At 65.3% G+C, this 15,564-nt stretch overlaps 1 protein-coding gene across 8 annotated transcripts in view; it reads left to right on the forward strand.

Moving 5' to 3' along the window:
- The window catches only part of PLEC (plectin), a 63,403-nt gene extending 49,766 nt beyond the window's left edge, over positions 1–13,637 (forward strand). For 7 of the 8 annotated variants that reach the window (XM_011374887.2, XM_023520305.1, XM_011374891.2 and 4 more), the window contains 7 exons: positions 846–984; positions 1,088–1,444; positions 1,521–1,604; positions 1,732–1,836; positions 1,928–2,026; positions 2,859–6,239; positions 6,341–12,523. In XM_011374887.2, coding sequence (XP_011373189.1) covers positions 846–984; positions 1,088–1,444; positions 1,521–1,604; positions 1,732–1,836; positions 1,928–2,026; positions 2,859–6,239; positions 6,341–12,523 — 10,348 coding nt within the window. Of the gene's footprint in view, positions 1–845; positions 985–1,087; positions 1,445–1,520; positions 1,605–1,731; positions 1,837–1,927; positions 2,027–2,858; positions 6,240–6,340 lie in introns of all 8 variants that reach the window. The other variant, XM_011374888.2, reaches the window with a different exon arrangement.
- The last annotated feature ends 1,927 nt before the right edge of the window (positions 13,638–15,564 follow it).

Below are 15,564 nucleotides of genomic sequence, written 5' to 3' on the forward strand. Positions count from 1 at the left end.
CTGGTGTGGTGCCCTGGGGGAGCCCCACCCATGGGGTGGCAGGAACTAGGGGAGCGTCTTTGTGGAAGCATGGAAGGCATGCAGGCGGAGGGCGGAGCGCAGAGCGCGGAGTGAGAAATGGCCACGGGCGTGCTTGTGGGTCAGACAAACAGGGTCGGCGCCAGTGACCTTGGGGGGGGGAGGGAGAGGACGAGGACCTGGGAAGGGTGGGTACGGGGCTGGGTGTTAAGAGGGGTTAATGCCGAGGTGTCTCTCCTGCACCCCTACCCCGTCCCCTGGCTGCCCTCCCCCAGTGCCCCTGGGGAAATGCAGAGTCCTCACCAGGGCGTCTGTTCGCTTCAGCGCGCATGCACCCACGGTACAGTAACTCACTCCCGAGCCGGGTGAGGGCCTCTCCCCCGTCAGACCCCCTCCAAGGCCCCGCCGGTTTACAGTCTTTGTTTCCGATGCGTCATTTCGTAGTTTCTGAGGACACCGCAGACTCCCTGTGTCCTGTCCAGCCCTTACCCGCTGTTTCTTCACAGAGGCTAATTTCCCTGTTCCCCTCACACAGCCTTGGGGCTAGAGGTGGAGAGCTGCCCCCAGGCCCCGGGGTGGCTGGCTGGGGGTTTGCTGTGACGAGGGCCAGCACACCCTCCAAGACTCAGGCTGGAGTCAAAGTGTTCCTGTGTCTGAACGGTCCCCGTCCCCCCCCCCAGCTCCTTGAGGTCTCTGTCCTTTTCCCCGAAGCCCATGACTGAGGGTCAGCCAAACGCTGAGGCTTTGGTTCCACCATGCTGGGCTCCCCGCTGCCTTGGGCCTGCCCCCCACCCCGCACCGGCTCATCCCTGCCCACCTTCCCCCAGGCTCAAGACCATCAGTCTGGTCATCCGCAGCACACAGGGGGCTGAGGACATGCTTAAGGTCCACGAGGAGCAGCTTAAGGAGGCCCAGGCCGTGCCCGCCACCCTCCCAGAGCTCGAGGCCACCAAAGCTGCACTCAAGGTACTGCTACCAGGCCTGTGCCTTGCAGGAAGGCCAAGGGACATTGGGAGCTAGCAGCCGGGCCTCGGGCTGAAACGGTACCTGCTCCTCTGGCCCCCAACAGAAGCTGCGGGCCCAGGCGGAGGCGCAGCAGCCGGTGTTCGATGCCCTGCGGGATGAGCTGCGGGGGGCACAGGAGGTGGGGGAGAGACTGCAGCAGCGGCACGGTGAGCGGGACGTGGAGGTGGAGCGCTGGCGTGGGCGGGTGGCCCAGCTACTGGAGCGCTGGCAGGCCGTGCTGGCCCAGACCGACCTGCGGCAGCGTGAGCTTGAGCAGCTGGGCCGCCAGCTGCGTTACTACCGGGAGAGTGCGGACCCGCTGGGCGCCTGGCTGCAGGACGCCAAGCAGCGGCAGGAGCAGATCCAGGCCATCCCGCTGGCGGACAGCCGGGCGGTGCGAGAGCAGCTGCGGCAGGAGAAGGTAGGCCTGAGCCGGCCGGGGGCGGGAGTGGGGCGGGGTGGGGCGCACCCTGGCCGCTGACCACCATGCCCCCCAGGCGCTGCTGGAGGAGATTGAGCGTCACGGGGATAAGGTGGAGGAGTGCCAGAAGTTCGCGAAGCAGTACATCAACGCCATCAAGGTGAGGCTTCTATCTCCTGCCACCCTTGCCGAGGCCCAGCATCCTGGGGCCTCGGTCCCCAAGACCAGCGAAAGCCCATGGGGGTTCAGGGGCCGGGTGAGCGGTGGCTGACCAGTGTTTCCCACAGGACTATGAGCTCCAGCTGGTCACGTACAAGGCGCAGCTTGAGCCAGTGGCCTCCCCGGCCAAGAAGCCCAAGGTCCAATCTGGGTCTGAGAGCGTCATCCAGGAGGTAGGGCTGCGGAGCGTGGCTGGGGGTGGGCTCCTGGGCCCCGTGGCTGGGATGGGGCTGACCCGGCTGCCTCCTTCCTCCTGCCCTTCAGTACGTGGATTTGCGCGCCCGCTACAGCGAGCTGACCACGCTGACGAGCCAGTATATCAAGTTCATCAGTGAGACCCTGAGGCGCATGGAGGAGGAGGAGGTATGGCTGCTGGGGGCGGGGACTGTCCTGCTGCCCAGACGCAGCCCGGGAACCCGTCTGACCACTTAGCACAGCCCTCCCCACCCCTGCTGCCTGATGCCGCCGGCGTCCGCGCCCCGCAGCACCACCTGCTCTACCTCGGCCTGGCCTGGCGCTGCACTGCTGTCCCCCCTCGGGTGGCTGGCGCCCGCCCCCGACTGGCCATGATGCCGCTCCATGTGGCCACTGGCCCAGAAGAGCTGGGGCTGTTAGGTCGCGGGGGCTGGGGTTGGGGTGCCCGCCTGTCCTGTTCCTTCTGGGTAGCCTCGCCGTCTAGCCCCCGCCCTCAGTCCCCTCTGTGGCCACGGCCTCAGGCTTGCAATTCCCTCTTCTGAGCTGGCTCAGGTCTACACTGTCGCCCCACGGTGGCGCCTTGCGGGGCTGCAGGGATGGACCCAGGTCAGGGGGAGGGCCCCGTGGCTTGCGATCGTGGTGCTCGGGCGAGGCTGTGTGGCGGGTGCCGCTCACGGGGCCTGCGAGCCTCCTGCTTTGCTCTCTCTCTCTCTCCGTGTCCGTCTGTCTCGTCGCCTATCTGCGGGAAGAGGGGAGGACGCCTGGGCCTCCTTCCCCGGGCTGGTGAGCACTGTGGGGCCATGCTGCGCTCGCTGCCCTGAGTGCCCTGGGCGGGTGCACGCTCTCTCCCTCGGCCGGGCTGTGACCTGAGTCCTCCCTCCACCTCCCATCGCGCTGTCGGAGTGAACTGTGGTGGTGGCGCCCTGTCACGTGCGTGCCTGGCGGCTGCCCTGCACTCACCACTCTCTCTGGTTCTCCCCCTCTCTCTGCGCGGCCGCAGAGGCTGGCCGAGCAGCAGCGGGCGGAGGAGCGGGAGCGACTAGCGGAGGTGGAGGCCGCACTGGAGAAGCAGCGGCAGCTGGCGGAGGCCCACGCGCAGGCGAAGGCACAGGCAGAGAGGGAGGCGCAGGAGCTGCAACAGCGCATGCAGGAGGAGGTGGCGCGGCGGGAAGAGGCTGCGGTGGACGCGCAGCAGCAGAAGCGCAGCGTCCAGGAGGAGCTGCAGCACCTGCGGCAGAGCTCAGAGGCGGAGATCCAGGCCAAGGCCCGGCAGGCGGAGGCGGCCGAACGCAGCCGGCTGCGCATCGAAGAGGAGATCCGCCTGGTCCGCCTGCAGCTGGAGACCACCGAGCGCCAGCGCGGCGGAGCGGAGGACGAGCTGCAGGCCCTGCGTGCGCGGGCAGAGGAGGCCGAGGTGCAGAAGCGGCAGGCGCAGGAGGAGGCGGAGCGCCTGCGGCGGCAGGTGCAGGACGAGACCCAGCGCAAGCGGCAGGCAGAGGCGGAGCTGGCCCTGCGTGTGAAGGCTGAGGCCGAGGCCGCCCGTGAGAAGCAGCAGGCCCTGCAGGCCCTGGAAGAGCTGCGGCTGCAGGCTGAGGAGGCCGACAGGCGCCTGCGGCAGGCGGAGGTGGAGCGGGCCCGCCAGGTGCAGGTGGCGACGGAGACTGCGCAGCGCAGCGCGGCAGCCGAACTGCAGAGCAAACGGGCCTCCTTCGCTGAGAAGACGGCGCAGCTGGAGCGCACCCTGCAGGAAGAGCACGTGACGGTGACACAGCTGCGGGAGGAGGCCGAGCGGCGGGCACAGCAGCAGGCTGAGGCCGAGCGCGCCCGCGAAGAGGCTGAGCGGGAGCTGGAGCGCTGGCAGCTGAAGGCCAATGAGGCGCTGCGCCTTCGCCTGCAGGCAGAGGAGGTGGCGCAACAGAAGAGCCTGGCGCAGGCGGAGGCGGAGAAGCAGAAGGAGGAGGCGGAGCGCGAGGCTCGGCGGCGCGGCAAGGCGGAGGAGCAGGCGGTGCGGCAGCGCGAGCTGGCCGAGCAGGAGCTGGAGAAGCAGCGGCAGCTGGCAGAGGGCACCGCGCAGCAGCGCCTGGCCGCGGAGCAGGAGCTCATCCGCCTGCGTGCCGAGACGGAGCAGGGCGAGCAACAGCGGCAGCTGCTGGAGGAGGAGCTGGCGCGGCTGCAGCGAGAGGCGGCCGCGGCCACGCAGAAGCGCCAAGAGCTGGAGGCCGAGCTGGCCAAGGTGCGGGCGGAGATGGAGGTGCTGCTGGCCAGCAAAGCGCGCGCCGAGGAGGAGTCGCGGTCCACCAGCGAGAAGTCAAAGCAGAGGCTGGAAGCCGAGGCCGGCCGGTTCCGCGAGCTGGCGGAAGAGGCCGCGCGTCTGCGTGCCCTGGCAGAGGAGGCCAAGCGGCAGCGGCAGCTAGCGGAGGAGGATGCGGCGCGGCAGCGTGCGGAGGCGGAGCGCGTGCTCGCGGAGAAGCTGGCTGCCATCAGCGAAGCCACGCGGCTTAAGACGGAGGCGGAGATCGCGCTGAAGGAGAAAGAGGCGGAGAACGAGCGCCTGCGGCGCCTGGCGGAGGACGAGGCGTTCCAGCGGCGCCGGCTGGAGGAGCAGGCGGCCCAGCACAAGGCCGACATCGAGGAGCGGCTGGCACAGCTGCGCAAGGCGTCGGACAGCGAGCTGGAGCGGCAGAAGGGGCTAGTGGAGGACACGCTGCGGCAGCGGCGGCAGGTGGAGGAGGAGATCCTGGCCCTGAAGGCGAGCTTCGAGAAGGCAGCTGCAGGCAAGGCGGAGCTGGAGCTGGAGCTGGGACGCATCCGCGGCGAGGCGGAGGACACGCTGCGCAGCAAGCAGCAGGCGGAGCTGGAGGCCGTGCGGCAGCGGCAGCTGGCGGCGGAAGAGGAGCAGCGGCGCCGGGAGGCGGAGGAGCGCGTGCAGAAGAGCCTAGCCGCAGAGGAGGAGGCCGCCCGGCAGCGCAAGGCGGCGCTAGAGGAAGTGGAGCGGCTGCGGGCCAAGGTGGATGAGGCGAGGCGCCTGCGCGAAAAGGCAGAGCAGGAGTCCGCGCGGCAGCTGCAGCTTGCCCAGGACGCCGCGCAGAGGCGGCTGCAGGCGGAGGAGAAGGCGCACGCGTTCGCGGTGCAGCAGAAGGAACAGGAGCTGCAGCAGACGCGGGAGCAGGAGCAGAGCGTGCTGGGGCGCCTGCGCGGAGAGGCGGAGGCGGCGCGGCGCGCGGCCGAGGAGGCGGAGGCGGCGCGGGAGCGTGCGGAGCGCGAGGCGGCGCAGTCCCGGCGGCAGGTGGAAGAGGCCGAGCGGCTGAAGCAGGAGGCCGAGGCGCAGGCGCAGGCGCGTGCACAGGCGCAGGAGGCCGCGGAGAAGCTGCGCAAGGAGGCGGAGCAGGAGGCAGCGAGGCGAGCGCAGGCGGAGCAGGCGGCCCTGCGGCAGAAGCAGGCGGCCGATGCCGAGATGGACAAGCACAAGAGGTTCGCAGAGCAGACGCTGCGGCAGAAGGCACAGGTGGAGCAGGAGCTGACTGCGCTGCGGCTGCAGCTGGAGGAAACCGACCACCAGAAGGGCATCCTGGATGAGGAGCTACAGCGGCTCAAGGCCGAGGTAGCCGAGGCCGCCTGCCAGCGCAGCCGCGTGGAGGAAGAGCTCTTCTCTGTGCGCGTGCAGATGGACGAGCTTAGCAAGCTCAAGGCGCGCATCGAGGCGGAGAACCGTGCACTCGTGCTGCGCGACAAGGACAACACACAGCGTGTCCTGGAGGAGGAGGCTGAGAAAATGAAGCAGGTGGCGGAGGAGGCGGCGCGGCTCAGCGTGGCAGCCCAGGAGGCGGCACGGCTGCGCGAGCTGGCGGAGGAAGACCTGGCGCGGCAGCGGGCGCTGGCGGAGAAGATGCTCAAGGAGAAGATGCAGGCGGTGCAGGAGGCCACGCGGCTCAAGGCCGAGGCCGAGCTGCTGCAACAGCAGAAAGAGCTCGCGCAGGCGCAGGCGCGACAGCTGCAGGAGGATAAGGAGCAGATGGAGCAGCAGCTGGCACAGGAGACGCAGGGCTTCCAGCGCACGCTGGAGGCGGAGCGGCAGCGGCAGCTGGAGATGAGTGCGGAGGCCGAGCGCCTGAAGCTGCGCGTGGCAGAGATGAGTCGGGCCCAGGCCCGTGCGGAGGAGGATGCCCAGCGCTTCCGGAAGCAGGCAGAGGAGATAGGCGAGAAGCTGCACCGCACAGAGCTCGCCACACAGGAGAAGGTGACGCTGGTGCAGACGCTGGAGATCCAGCGACAGCAGAGCGACCATGATGCCGAGCGCCTGCGGGAAGCTATTGCAGAGCTGGAGCGTGAGAAGGAGAAGCTCAAACAGGAGGCCAGGTCACTGCAACTCAAATCCAAGGAGGTACCAGCCCTGCACATGCACGCGGACAGGCGGGCCGGTGGGCAGGCCGGGGTGGGGGTGCTCCCAGGCTCGGTGGCCCTGACCACCTTCCCCTTTTGCAGATGCAGACAGTGCAACAGGAGCAGCGGCTGCAGGAGACGCAGGCCCTGCAGCAGAGCTTTCTGTCCGAAAAAGACAGCCTATTGCAGCGCGAGCGCTTCATCGAGCAGGAGAAGGCCAAGCTGGAGCAGCTCTTCCAGGACGAGGTGGCCAAGGCACAGAAGCTGCGTGAGGAGCAGCAGTGGCAGCAGCAGCAGATGGAGCAGGAGAAACGGCAGCTGGTGGCCAGCATGGAGGAGGCCCGGCGGCGGCAGCACGAGGCCGAGGCAGAGCTGCAGCGCCTGGAGCAGCAGCGGCAGCAGCAGGAGGAGCTGCTGGCCCAGGAGAACCAGAGGCTGCGTGAGCGGCTGCAGCGGCTGGAAGAGGAGCACCAGGCGGCGCTGGCGCATTCGGAGGAGGTGGCTGCCAAAGTCCTGCCCAATGGCCGGGACGCCCCCGATGGCCCAGCCACCGAGGTGGAGCCCGAGCACGCCTTCGACGGTCTGCGGCAGAAGGTGCCAGCCCAGCGTCTGCAGGAGGTGGGCGTCCTGAGCGCAGAGGAGCTGCAGCGTCTGGAGCAGGGCCGCACCACGGTGGCCGAACTTGCGCAGCGGGAGGACGTGCGCCGCTACCTGCGGGGCCGCAGCAGCATCGCGGGGCTGCTGCTGCAGCCGACCGGCGAGAAGCTGAGCGTCTACACCGCACTGCAGCGGCAGCTGCTCAGCCCAGGCACAGCCCTCATCCTGCTCGAGGCCCAGGCAGCCTCTGGCTTCCTCCTGGACCCTGTGCGGAATCGGCGGCTGACCGTCAATGAGGCCGTGAAGGAGGGCGTGGTGGGCCCCGAGCTGCACCACAAGCTGCTGTCGGCCGAGCGCGCCGTCACCGGCTACAAAGACCCCTACACCGGGGAGCAGATCTCGCTCTTCCAGGCCATGAAGAAGGACCTGATCGTCCGAGACCACGGCATCCGCCTGCTGGAGGCCCAGATCGCCACGGGCGGCATCATCGACCCCGTGCACAGCCACCGCGTGCCCGTGCACGTGGCCTACCAGCGCGGCTACTTCGACGAGGAGATGAACCGCGTCCTGGCGGACCCGAGCGACGACACCAAGGGCTTCTTCGACCCCAACACACACGAGAACCTGACGTACCTGCAGCTGCTGGAGCGCTGTGTGGAGGACCCCGAGACTGGCCTACGCCTCCTGCCACTCACAGATCAGGCTGCCAAGGGTGGCGAGCTGGTCTACACTGACTCAGAGGCCCGAGATGTGTTTGAGAAAGCCACTGTGTCCGCGCCATTCGGCAAGTTCCAGGGCAGGACAGTGACCATCTGGGAGCTCATCAACTCCGAGTACTTCACAGCGGAGCAGCGGCGGGACCTGTTGCGCCAGTTCCGCACGGGCAAGGTCACCGTGGAGAAGATCATCAAGATCGTCATCACCGTGGTCGAGGAGCACGAGCAGAAGGGCCAGCTCTGCTTCGAGGGCCTCCGCGCCTTGGTGCCCGCTGCCGAGCTACTGGAGAGCCGGGTCATCGACCGTGACCTCTACCACCAGCTGCAGCGGGGCGAGCGCTCAGTGCGCGAGGTGGCCGAGGTGGACGCTGTGCGGAAGGCCCTGCGGGGCACCAATGTCATCGCGGGCGTGTGGCTCGAAGAGGCAGGGCAGAAACTGAGCATCTACGAGGCCCTAAAGAGAGAACTGTTGACACCAGAGGTGGCTGTGGCCTTGCTGGAGGCCCAGGCCGGCACCGGGCACATCATTGACCCTGCCACGAGTGCCCGGCTCACGGTGGATGAGGCCGTGCGCGCTGGCCTGGTAGGGCCCGAGCTGCACGAGAAGCTGTTGTCGGCTGAGAGGGCTGTGACGGGCTACAGGGACCCGTACTCAGGGCAGAGTGTTTCCCTGTTCCAGGCCCTGAAGAAGGGCCTCATTCCCAAGGAGCAAGGTCTGCGTCTGCTAGATGCTCAGCTGTCCACAGGCGGCATTGTGGACCCTAGCAAGAGCCACCGCGTGTCCCTGGACGTTGCCTATGCCCGGGGCTATCTGGACAAAGAGACCAGCAAGGCTCTGCTGACACCCAGGGACGATACCAAGACCTACTTCGACCCCAGTGCACAGGAGCCAGTCACCTACAACCAGCTCCAGCAGCGGTGCCGGCCCGACCAGCTAACGGGGCTGAGCCTGCTACCATTGTCAGAGAAGGCCGCTCGGGCCCGGCAGGAGGAGATCTACTCTGAGCTCCAGGCCCGTGAGACCTTCCAGAAGGCCACGGTCGAGGTCCCTGTGGGCAGCTTCAAGGGCAAGACGGTGACCATCTGGGAGCTGATCAGCTCCGAGTACTTCACGGAGGAGCAGAGGCTGGAGCTGCTGCGCCAGTTCCGCACGGGCAAGGTCACCGTGGAGAAGATCATCAAGATCCTCATCACCATCGTGGAGGAGGTGGAGACCGTGCGGCAGGAGAGGCTCTCCTTCAGTGGCCTCCGCGCCCCGGTGCCGGCCAGTGAGCTCCTGGACGCCGGAGTCCTCAGCAAGGCCCAGTTTGAGCAGCTCAAGGATGGCAAAACATCGGTCAAGGACCTGTCGGAGGTGGGCTCTGTGCGGACACTTCTCCAAGGCAGTGGCTGCCTCGCTGGCATCTACTTGGAGGACTCTAAGGAGAAGGTGACCATTTACGAGGCCATGCGGCGTGGCCTGCTTAGGCCCAGCACAGCCACACTGCTGCTGGAGGCCCAGGCAGCCACTGGCTTTTTGGTGGACCCCGTTCGCAACCAGCGCCTGTACGTCCACGAGGCTGTGAAGGCAGGCGTTGTGGGCCCTGAGCTGCACGAGAAGCTGCTATCAGCTGAGAAGGCTGTCACCGGCTACAAGGACCCCTACTCGGGCAGCACCATCTCCCTCTTCCAGGCCATGAAGAAGGGCCTGGTCCTCAGGGACCACGGCATCCGCCTGCTGGAGGCCCAGATCGCCACGGGCGGCATCATCGACCCCGTGCACAGCCACCGCGTGCCCGTGCACGTGGCCTACCAGCGCGGCTACTTCGACGAGGAGATGAACCGCATCCTGGCGGACCCGAGCGACGACACCAAGGGCTTCATCGACCCCAACACGCACGAGAACCTGACGTACCTGCAGCTGCTGGAGCGCTGTGTAGAGGACCCCGAGACTGGCCTGCGCCTCCTGCCACTGAAGGGGGCTGAGAAGGTGGAGGTGGTGGAGACCACGCAGGTGTACACGGAGGAGGAGACCCGGAGGGCGTTCGAGGAGACGCAGATCGACATCCCAGGCGGCGGTAGCCACGGTGGCTCCACCATGTCCCTGTGGGAGGTGATGCAGTCGGACCTGATCCCTGAGGACCAGCGGGCCCGGCTCATGGCCGACTTCCAGGCCGGCCGGGTGACCAAGGAACGCATGATCATTATCATCATCGAGATCATCGAGAAGACCGAGATCATCCGCCAGCAGAACCTGGCTTCCTACGACTACGTGCGTCGCCGCCTCACCGCTGAGGACCTGTACGAGGCCCGGGTCATCTCCCGCGAGACCTACGACCTGCTCCGGGAGGGCACCAAGAGCCTCCGCGAGGCGCTCGAGGCAGAGTCTTCTGCTTGGCGCTACCTCTACGGCACGGGCTGTGTGGCCGGCATCTACCTGCCCAGCTCCAGGCAGACACTGACGGTCTACCAGGCCCTCAAGAAAGGGCTGCTGAGCGCTGAGGTGGCCCGCTTACTGTTGGAGGCGCAGGCGGCCACGGGCTTCCTGCTGGACCCACTAAAAGGTGAGCGGCTGACGGTGGACGAGGCCGTGCGGAAGGGCCTGGTGGGCCCCGAGTTGCATGACCGGCTGCTGTCGGCCGAGCGGGCCGTGACCGGCTACCGTGACCCCTACACGGAGCAGACCATCTCGCTGTTCCAGGCCATGAAAAAGGACCTGATCCCTGCCGAGGAGGCCTTGCGGCTGCTGGACGCCCAGCTGGCCACAGGCGGCATCGTGGACCCGCGCCTGGGCTTTCACCTCCCGCTGGAGGTGGCCTACCAGCGTGGCTACCTCAACAAGGACACGCACGACCAGCTGTCAGAGCCCAGCGAGGTGCGCAGCTACGTGGACCCGTCTACGGACGAGCGCCTCAGCTACACGCAGCTGCTCCGGCGCTGTCGCCAGGACGAGAACAGCGGCCAGCTGCTCCTGCCGCTCTCTGACGCCCGCAAGCTGACCTTCCGCGGTCTGCGCAAGCAGATCACGGTGGAGGAGCTGGTGCGCTCACAGGTCTTGGACGAGGCCACGGCGCGGCAGCTGCAGGAGGGCCTGGCCTCCGTCGAGGAGGTCACGAAGAACCTGCAGAAGTTCCTGGAGGGCACCAGCTGCATCGCCGGGGTGTTCGTCGACACCACCAAGGAGCGGCTGTCAGTCTACCAGGCCATGAAGAAGGGCATCATCCGGCCGGGCACGGCCTTTGAGCTCCTGGAGGCCCAGGCGGCCACCGGCTACGTCATCGACCCCATCAAGGGGCTCAAGCTGACCGTGGAGGAGGCTGTGCGCATGGGCATCGTGGGCCCCGAGTTCAAGGACAAGCTGCTGTCGGCCGAGCGCGCCGTCACCGGCTACAAGGACCCCTACTCCGGGAAGCTCATCTCGCTCTTCCAGGCCATGAAGAAGGGCCTGATCCTCAAGGACCATGGCATCCGCCTGTTGGAGGCCCAGATCGCCACGGGTGGCATCATCGACCCTGAAGAGAGCCATCGGCTGCCCGTGGAGGTGGCCTACAAGCGCGGCCTCTTCGACGAGGAGATGAACGAGATCCTGACCGATCCCTCGGACGACACCAAGGGCTTTTTCGACCCCAACACAGAAGAGAACCTCACGTACCTGCAGCTGATGGAGCGCTGCATCACTGACCCCCAGACGGGGCTGTGCCTCCTGCCGCTGAAGGAGAAGAAGCGTGAGCGGAAGACGTCCTCCAAGTCCTCGGTGCGCAAGCGCCGCGTGGTCATCGTGGACCCCGAGACTGGCAAGGAGATGTCGGTGTACGAGGCCTACCGCAAGGGCCTCATCGACCACCAGACGTACCTGGAGCTGTCCGAGCAGGAGTGCGAGTGGGAGGAGATCACCATCTCCTCTTCGGACGGCGTGGTCAAGTCCATGATCATTGACCGCCGCTCCGGCCGCCAGTATGACATCGATGAGGCCATCACCAAGAACCTCATCGACCGCTCGGCGCTGGACCAGTACCGCGCCGGCACGCTCTCTATCACCGAGTTTGCCGACATGCTGTCGGGCAACGCCAGCGGCTTCCGCTCCCGCTCGTCCTCAGTGGGGTCCTCCTCCTCCTACCCCATTAGCCCAGCAGTCTCCAGGACCCAGCTTTCCTCCTGGTCCGACCCCACCGAGGAGACGGGCCCTGTGGCCGGCATCCTGGACACGGAGACACTGGAGAAGGTGTCCATCACGGAGGCCATGCACCGCAACCTGGTGGACAACATCACGGGGCAGCGGCTGCTGGAGGCGCAGGCCTGCACCGGGGGCATCATCGACCCCAGCACCGGCGAGCGCATCCCCGTCACCGATGCTGTCAACAGGGGCTTGGTGGACAAGATCATGGTGGACCGCATCAACCTGGCCCAAAAGGCCTTCTGCGGCTTCGAAGACCCACGCACCAAGACCAAGATGTCCGCCGCCCAGGCCCTTAAGAAGGGCTGGCTGTACTACGAGGCGGGCCAGCGGTTCCTGGAGGTGCAGTACCTGACGGGCGGCCTGATCGAGCCCGACACGCCCGGTCGTGTGTCCCTCGACGAGGCCCTGCAGCGCGGCACGGTGGACGCCCGCACCGCCCAGAAGCTGCGCGACGTGGGCGCACACTCCAAGTACCTCACCTGCCCCAAGACCAAGCTCAAGATCTCCTACAAGGACGCGCTGGACCGCAGCATGGTGGAGGAGGGCACGGGGCTGCGGCTGCTGGAGGCTGCCGCCCAGTCCAGCAAGGGCTACTACAGCCCCTACAGCGTCAGCGGCTCCGGCTCCACGGCGGGCTCGCGCACCGGCTCGCGCACCGGCTCCCGGGCTGGCTCCCGCCGTGGCAGCTTCGACGCCACCGGCTCCGGCTTCTCCATGACCTTCTCTTCCTCCTCCTACTCCTCCTCAGGTTACGGCCGGCGCTACACCTCGGGGTCAGTGTCCTCCCTGGGGGGCACCGAGCCCGCCACGGCCTGAAGCCTGCCGCCCCGCCCCCCACCCTGCATGCGGCCAGGCTCCCCGCCCAGGCGCTAGGTATTTGATGTTTCAAGGTGTCTCCCTCCCAAGCGGTGCCTCGAGTTAACCAAAAAGACCAGACTAATATATTAACGTATACGTGCTGTCCAGACAGCCTGTGTTTTGGGGGACAGGGTCGGTCCAGCCACACTGCCCCCCCCCAGGCCCTTTCTTCTCTCTGCCTGCCCCTCACTACAGCCAGGTGCCTTGGAGGGTCCAGAGTCAGCCACCAGCCCAGCCCTCCCGCCTTTCCAGGGAGGGGTCTCTTTGGGCAAGGCCCCCCTGCCCTGTAGGCCGGCCCCACCCAACGACCAACCACCAACTCTAGCTGCTATGGCGGCTGTGCCCAGCAGGGCGCGCAGGGCCAGCGTTTTCTCGTATTTCCAGGACTGCCCTCCTGGCCCAGCCCAATGGGCCTTGCTGGGGAGGGAGGGGTCCTGGGTTAGCCATCTCTTCCAGCCTGCCCCAAGAAGTCCCTCCCCATGGGAAGGCGAGGGTCCAGTCTGCAGAACTAGCCTGGGCCTGGCTCTTGCAGAGCCCCCAGCCCCCGACACTGTCCTGAGACCCCAAGCCTCTGGCTTCAGCCTTTCAGCCTCAGCTCCCTAGTAAGTGCCTTCTGTGTTCCGCTCGCACCCCAGGCCCGAAGGACCCAGGCCTGGGGTGAGAGACAGACCCTCCTGCTGAATCTCGGGTGTGCCGGCCCTGGCTGGGTGAGGTTGGGGCTTCTGCTGGCCTTTTGTCCTGTGGGCCCCATGGCCCCTTGAGCCTGGAGTGCTGCCCGCCTGTCCCGGAGAGCCTCACCCCTTCATTGGGCCTGGGGCCGCCAGCCGGACTGCCCCTGCTGACCCAGGCAGCCCAGCCCGGTGCCGCCCACCCCTGCCCCGCCCAGCTCCTGGCCTTGGTGGCTTTCACCCCTGCCTCCACTCTGACTGAGCTTTGCATGTTCCACTAACCCGGGCAGGCTGTAGGTGGAGGCTCCAGGCTTCCGGCTGCCTCCGTGAGGGCAGAACACTAACCCGACCACGGGTGGGCCTGCGGCGCCCGCCCCAATAAAAGCGATTCCACCCTTCCTGTGGATCTTGTCTGTTCTTGTGTCTTGAGGTGAAGTGCGTATGGGATACGGGGGCTGCTGAGCCCCAGGCTCAGAGCTTGGCTGCCGTCTCCTGGCCAGGGGCAGGGGCAGGGAAGAGGGACCTCAGTGAAGACGCTGGCTGAGGCCACACGTTTCAGGCCAGAAAAACGCAGACTAAGTGGCCCTGACAAGGTCAGGTCTTGGACGCCCGGGCCCTGCTGTCCGTCCAGGTGATGACCCATCACCGCCCAGCCCGTTAGGCTGGCTCTCCGATTGGCGCTTTCCTCTGGGGTGTGATGCCACATGCTCCTGTACCAGTCAGTCATCAACTGTCCCCCCCCCGTGCCCCCGGGGAGGTAAGTTGGTTCCTGTCTCAGCTCCTGCTGCCAACACGCTGGCACCTCGAGGCTACTGCTCCCCGTGTTTTCGTTTCAGCTGCTCCAAGATGCCCCATGGGAGAACCTACACGAGGGGCAAGCAGAGCAGCCGCAGCCCCTGAGCAGCTGGCCCTGAGGCCACACCGATGCTCGGCTCCTGCTCTGCCCTGGGCGGGGGGAGACCAGACCCTGTTCTCGGGGGCTCCGTGTCCTGTTGGCCACGCCCCTGCGGGTTCTGCTCTCCTCGACTGCTTAGGATTGAAGCTGGCATGGAAACAGATGCCCCAGATAGCATGTTGGTCAGTGTCATCTCTGCCAGGATGGTGACCGCCTGGCGAGGAGCCGCCATGGCGGCAGCCATAGCTGTCAGCTGAGTGCGATACTTTCTCCCTCAGTCCCAGGTGGCAGTGTTTTCCTTCTACAGACCAGGATCGTTTCATTCTCACAGTCTAGAGTTGCAGGGACCAGAAGCGCGCGTCCCCAGTGGGTGCTGGGAGCCTGGTGGGTGGGCCGCGTACGTTTTCACTCCTGGGTTCCCACATACTGGGGCCATGACTCAAGGTAACGCCCACATTCTGAGGGACAGCGCCGCAGGCCTACAGGGTGTCACCTGCTTCCTTTCGAGGCCGCCCCACATTCTGCCGGCCAGTGGCTTCTGGAGGGTATGGTGTCCCTTGGTCCTGGACCCATGCTGCACCCCCTTGTTCAAGCAGCGTTCTTCACAATAGTTTTAGAGTAAAGACTGTTACCAGAATATTCCATAACTGTAAAGCAGTCAATTCATCAAGAGGACATAGTAGTCCAATTTTAATGCATCTAATAACAGTTCTTCAAAACACCCAAAGCCGAAAGTCATAGAACTCCAAGGAGAAACGGACAAACCCACAGATAGTAGCTGTCAACACCCCTTCCTCAGTGATCGAGAGAACAAATGGACATAAAACCAGTAAAGCTGCAGGAGTCCTGAGCAGCACTGCCATCGGCGTTACTAATCGACATCTGTGAATCGCTCCTCCTAGCGACAGAATATGTTCTTTTCAAGGTACACATGGAGTATTTATCTGGGTGATAAAATAAGTCTCAACAACTTAAAGAGGATTCAGGCAGTGAAATTAAATTGGAAATCAACAGCAAAAAATATCTGGAAAATCTCCGTAATTAGAAACGAAATCATTAGCTTCTAAATCATTTGTGGGATGAAAAAATCAAAAGGGGAATTGGTATTTCAAACCTAATAAAAATAAAAACAACACAGTTGGAGAGATGCAGCCAAAGCAGTACTTGGAAACGTATAGCAGCACTCGCCATAGAGAAGATCTCACGGCAACGACATCAGCCACTCCGTTCAGAAATGAGAAATGGAACTCTAAGAAGACTAGAAATAAAGATCGGACCAGGGATCAATGAAATAGAAAATAGAAAAACAATAAGAAAAGAGGGGCTATCTATGAAACTGACAGCTAGCTGGTTTTTGAGGCAATAACATTAATAAGTCTCTAGCAAAACTTGAGAGGATAAAAACCGTTAGTGTCAGTAATGATAGAAGTGACATC

The sequence above is a fragment of the Pteropus vampyrus genome, unplaced genomic scaffold (genome assembly GCF_000151845.1).
Source record: "Pteropus vampyrus isolate Shadow unplaced genomic scaffold, Pvam_2.0 Scaffold256, whole genome shotgun sequence".
Classification (NCBI taxonomy): Eukaryota; Metazoa; Chordata; class Mammalia; order Chiroptera; family Pteropodidae; genus Pteropus; species Pteropus vampyrus.